Source organism: Petaurus breviceps, unplaced genomic scaffold (genome assembly GCF_028583685.1).
Source record: "Petaurus breviceps papuanus isolate PSGF00001 unplaced genomic scaffold, PetGlider_PUasm1.0 567, whole genome shotgun sequence".
Classification (NCBI taxonomy): domain Eukaryota; kingdom Metazoa; phylum Chordata; class Mammalia; order Diprotodontia; family Petauridae; genus Petaurus; species Petaurus breviceps.
Window position 1 is genome coordinate 7,581,963 of NW_027186383.1, and position 5,601 is coordinate 7,587,563.

The 5,601-nt window shown below is 39.2% G+C and overlaps 1 protein-coding gene across 1 annotated transcript in view; it reads left to right on the forward strand.

Moving 5' to 3' along the window:
- The window catches only part of LOC138173241 (zinc finger protein 84-like), a 21,397-nt gene extending 17,295 nt beyond the window's left edge, over positions 1-4,102 (forward strand). Inside the window, 2 exon segments of the mRNA XM_069103199.1 lie at positions 1-1,128; positions 1,130-4,102. The exon segment at positions 1-1,128 is cut by the window's left edge and continues 1,427 nt beyond it. Of these exon segments, the coding sequence (XP_068959300.1) occupies positions 1-1,128; positions 1,130-1,168 (1,167 nt within the window). The 3' untranslated portion in view covers positions 1,169-4,102.
- Positions 4,103-5,601: the final 1,499 nt, after the last annotated feature.

Below are 5,601 nucleotides of genomic sequence, written 5' to 3' on the forward strand. Positions count from 1 at the left end.
TCCTTCAGTGATAGTGTAGTATTCAAAAGCCATCAGAGAATTCATACTGGAGAGAAACCCTTTGAATGTAATGAATGTGGGAAAGCATTTAGCCAGAGGGGACATCTTATTACCCATCAGAGAACACATACTGGAGAAAAACCTTTTGCATGTCATGAATGTGGGAAAGGTTTCCGAAACAGGACAAACCTTATCACTCATCAGAGAACTCATACTGGGGAGAAACCTTTTGCTTGTAGTGAATGTGGAAAAGCTTTCAGCAGAAGGGAACATCTTACTAGACATCAAAGAACTCATACTGGAGAGAAACCCTTTGCATGCAATGAATGTGGGAAAGCCTTTAGGCACCGCTCACACCTTATTACACACCAGAGAACTCATACTGGAGAGAAGCCCTTTGTGTGTAATAAATGTGGGAAAACCTTCAGCCAGAGTGAAATACTCAAAAGCCATCAGAGAATTCATACTTGGGAAAAGCCTTTTGCATGTACTGAATGTGGGAAAGCCTTTAGGCATAGGTCAAGCCTTATTATCCATCAAAGAACTTATATTGGGGAGAAACCCTTTGTGTGTGATGAATGTGGGAAAGCCTTTAGTGAGAGTGAAATACTGAAAAGCCATCAGAGAATGCATACTGGAGAGAAACCCTTTGAATGTAATGAATGTGGGAAAGCCTTCCGACATAGAGGACATCTTATTAATCATCAGAGAACCCATAGTGGAGAGAAACTCTTTGCATGTAATGAATGTGGTAAAGCCTTTAGTGAAAATGAATTGCTCAAAATTCATCAGAGAAGTCATACTGGAGAGAAACCCTTTGAATGTAATGAATGTGGGAAAGGCTTCAGCAGGAGGGAACACCTTATTAATCACCAGAGAATTCACACTGGAGAGAAACCTTTTGCATGTCATGAATGTGGAAAGGGCTTCAGCCAAAGGGGGAATCTTATTACCCATCAGAGAACTCATACTAGAGAGAAACCCTTTGCGTATAGTGAATGTGGGAAAGCTTCCATTCAGGGTGTAGTACTCAAAAGCCATCAGAGAACACATGCTGAAGAGAAATCCTTTGAATATGATGAATGTAGGAAAGGTTTCAGCCAACGGACAAACCTTATTTCTTATCAACAAACTGATGCTGGGGGAGAAACCCTTTCTGTACAATTAATGTAGAAAAGTCTTTAGTAAAAACAAAGTACTCAGAAGTTATTAGAGAACTCAGTGCAGATAAGTCCTTTGTCATGAGTGTGTAGAAGCCTGCAGGAGGAACCACCCTATTACTAAACATAGAACTCATTGGAGAGAAACCCTTTGTATTTCTTCAAATTTAGAAAAGGCTTCAGTGAAGAGGGAAGTACTCAAAAGCCATCAGAGAATGTACGGTAATGGGAAACCATCAATATAATGTGTTTGGGGCAAATATCATAAAAGAAGGGGATATCTGAAAATCTTATTAATCATCAGAAAGCCCATATTGGAGAAAAATCCTTCGTATGTAATTAATGTGGGAAAACCTTTAGCCAATTCAGGAGTAAAACCCTTTGCATTGTATTTGCCTATCCGCAAATCTTATTTCCTATCTAAGAAATCATACTGGAAAAAATTTAAATGTAATGAATATGAGGAAATTTATAGACAGATCTTATTAGAGGGGTTGAAACATTATGAATGTAATAAAACGAATAATTGCTAAGGATTCCATATTTATATTTCTTGGGGAGACAGGTCCTCTAAAATCACTGAGAAATCTTGTTTGACCCTGTTCAAGTTGACATATTTACCAGTGACTCATTAAAGGGCACTGGTGGCATGTTCATTAAATTTGCACATAAAACAAGGCTTAGAGGGATGATTAACACACTGGATGCAAGAATTAGGATCTTTAGATATAGAGCATTTGGACTGAATATAATAAGATGAAATTTGATAAGGGAATAAGTAAAAAGTTGGGTGCTAGTGTAGGAAGAAAACTCCAAAAGTTAGAAGATGGGAGTTGGACAGCAGTTGTGAAAAAAGTGGGAGTTTTAGTGATCTGCAAGCTCAGTATGAACCAGGAATGTAAACTTTGTTGCTTACTTAATTATGACCCCATTTATGATTTTCTTGGCAAAGATACTGGTATGGTTTGCCATTTTCTTCTCCAGCTCATTTTACAGATGAGGAAACTGAGGTAAATAGTGTTAAGTAACTTGTCTGGGGTCACACAGCTGGTAAGTGTCTGAGGCTATATTAGAACTCAGGTCCTCCTGACTACAAGCTCAGTACCCTATCCTGCCCCACCTAGCAGCCCTTGAATTGCAATATGGCAGCCAGAAAACTCAGGTGCAATTGTGGTCTTCATGGAAGAGCATAACTTTCAGGAACTGGAAGGTGTTACCCTGTACTCTTTCTTCCCTTGTCAGACTTATTGCAGTTATTGTGGCTGTTTCTGGACACTATAAGAAGGATATTAATAAGCTGGAAAGAGGAGGGAAACCAGAATGGTGAAGAGCCTTCAATCCAGACATTTATTAATTGAGGAAACTGGTCATATTGAATGAATATATGACTAAGAGACTCATGGGAAAAATGTATCTGTCTTCAAGTATTTGAATGTCTTTTACACGGAGGTTAGAATTAGCCTTGCTCTATTTGGCCCCAGGGAATAGAACCAGAAGCAATGGGAAGAAGTATAGACTTAGCAAGGATAGGGTGATGGAAGCAGAACCAGAAAAAACAATATACGCAATGGCTACATTGGTGTACATGAAAAGAAATAACAATAAATGCTGTGCAATTATAATGGCAAATCCATCCTGGAGAATGAGGAAATATGACTCATTTTCATAAGTGCAGGATTATGGGCATATGATGTTGCACACACTGCCACACTTTCTTGACAATCACTAGATTCACTAAATTACTTCTCCCTCTGCCCTATCTCTTTTTTAAGAAAGATGGCCTCAAGGAAGTGGAGAGATATGTTTGGAAATCTATGTGTAAGAACAAAATAGATTGGCAAAATATTTTTGCTCTTTTTAAAAAAAGTTACTAACCTCAGAGATTGGGAATATATATACTTCACCTAGGTATTAGCAAAATATTTTAGAAAGTCTTGTGTTATTCTTGTGGAAAAAATAATGTTGATTAAAGAATAGTACTGTTGACCAGATGGAAAAACTATTAGGTCATCCCCCTAAAAGTGGCCATTAAAGATTTAATGTTGGATCAGAAGGCCTAAAGTAGAGTTCCCTAGGGATCTGTAATATTTTCTCTTTTTTGGGAGGGCAATTGGGGTTAAGTGACTTGCCCAAGGTCACACGGCTGTTTTTTGTGTTCCGTGTCTGAGGCTGGATCGGAACCCAGGTCCTCCTGACTCCAGGGCCAGCGCTCTACTCACTGCGCCACCTAGCCGCCTGATCTGTAATATTTTCATATTTTTGTCAGTGACTTGAATTAGGACAAAGATGCTTGTCCAATTTCCAGGTAACTCAAATTTTCTCCCCATATCTCAACAGCTCTATTGCTTTGGAACTTTTGCATCAGGCCATCCTTCCCCAGGAAACTCATTATTGGGAAATCTCATTCTCCTGCAAGGCTGAATCTGCCTGGTCCTCACATCTCAGCATCCTCTATGTCTCTCCTCCCCCCTCGCGTTGGACCCAGCAGGGCAGAGCACGAACCACAGGGCCTCTTTTTAGGACAGAAGCTCAGTACAGGCCTCCACATCCCACCATTTGCACTATTGTTGGATTACATCATATTCTCACATCCAGGGTACTTCTGCTACCTTTTCCCCAACCCTTTTGTACTTCCCTTTGTATATTGCCCTCCATTAGATTGTAAACTCCTTGAGGTCAAGGCCTGCCTTTTGTGTTTGTATCCCCAGCATTTAGCACTTAGCAGGTGCTTAATGTTTATTGACTGACTGAGAGGAGTAACTAAGATGCTGGATGATGCGTTGTAAGATTTAGACAATCTAGAACATTGGGCAGAATTCATTTTTGTATTATGAGTTAAACACCTATAGAATAAGGTATGTGAAGTTGTGGATATCTTTCATACCACTTGCTTTTTAAATACATAGTGTATGTGTATATATGTGTATACACACATAATAAATTCCATGTATTATTTTCAAAACTGCCCTACTTGTCTGTTTCCTTCTGAACTTTATGCATTTTAAAAGACATTTTGGGACCTTTCTTTGGGGGAGGAATTACCATTTCCAACCCTTCTCCCCCAACAACCCTCCACCCAATTAAAAACCTGCAGAAAAAAAAACCCTTTTGCAAAAACAAGGATAGTAAAGCAAAATGAATCCATAGAGTGGCCTTGTCACAAAATCTGTGTCCCTTTCTACAACTTGTGTCTATCACCTCTTTGTCAGAAGGTGGGTAATAGTTTTCCTTCTAGGCCCTCTGAAGAGATGGTTGGTCATTGCAGTGCTGAGTTATTACATCTTTCAGAGTTTTTCTTTATAATGTTACTGTTGTATATTCACTGCATCAAGTGAGATGACCTGGGGTTCTCTGAAATTGTCTCTAAGGACCCCCCATATGCAGCTCTTTTGACCCCACCCCCATCCTGTCCCCTAATCCTCCATTCAGGATCAGAACGTTTGTTTTGCACCTTCACCATCCTCTTTCTTCCCACCTCTGCTCTCACATCTGCTTGTTTCCATGTTGGGTTTGATGTATTTCTGCACCAAACTCTGTGTTCAACCCTCCTTTGTCTTTTAGACAATTTGCATACATTCATCAAACAAGAAAATTCCAAAACTGAATGAATTCTCCTGAGATATCAGTGGCGTGGTTCCTGGCTGTCCATTCTAGGGGCTGCTCGTTCAGACCTTGGGAAAGGCACATGGAAAGATTCCCTGGGTGTAAAGGGTCCTCACATTCAGATCTGCCATTAGGTGGCAGTAGAGTTGCATTGGTCAGTGCAATCATGCCTGGTAGCAGGATTTTATTTTTCACCAAAAATCATTGCGATATTAGTTGTTAAGGAAAAGTTTCCCTGAATTTCACTTTCCATATCTTCAATTTAGTAGCCCTCAATAAAATTGTAAAATATGAAGCTTTCTTTTAAAAAGGAGCATAGATACATAGGATATTGTCATATTTTTTTTTAGTTTAACATGTGATTTACTTTTTTGAGTTCATTCCTTTGCCATCTTCTGATCTCTTTCTCTTTGTATTGATTGTAATGATGGAGTTTCTCAAGTCAAGGTGTATGTTGTCCTTACTCTTAATTCTTTACTCTGCATCTCTTCATGGGCCCCAAGTTTCTTTTGAATTTACACATAGGTAAGATTTCTTTTGGGTGGCTTATCAATAATCCATCATTTTCCTAAAACAGTTTGCTCAGCCATTTTCTCAGTCTTAGAAGACATGAGTTCCTTCCATTTTTCTATTATGCATAATTCTGTGAGTACTTTTGTACAAATAGATGTCAACCTCCTTATTGCTATTGTCTTCTGAGGCGTTAGACTGGAAATTCCGGCACATGGGATGGAATATTTCCCAACTCCAAGACTCGTGTCTTTATTTTATTGGGAAAAGTCCATGAATTCAGCCCACTTTATGCAATGTCACCATAGAGCTCCTCTGTTCTCTTGTG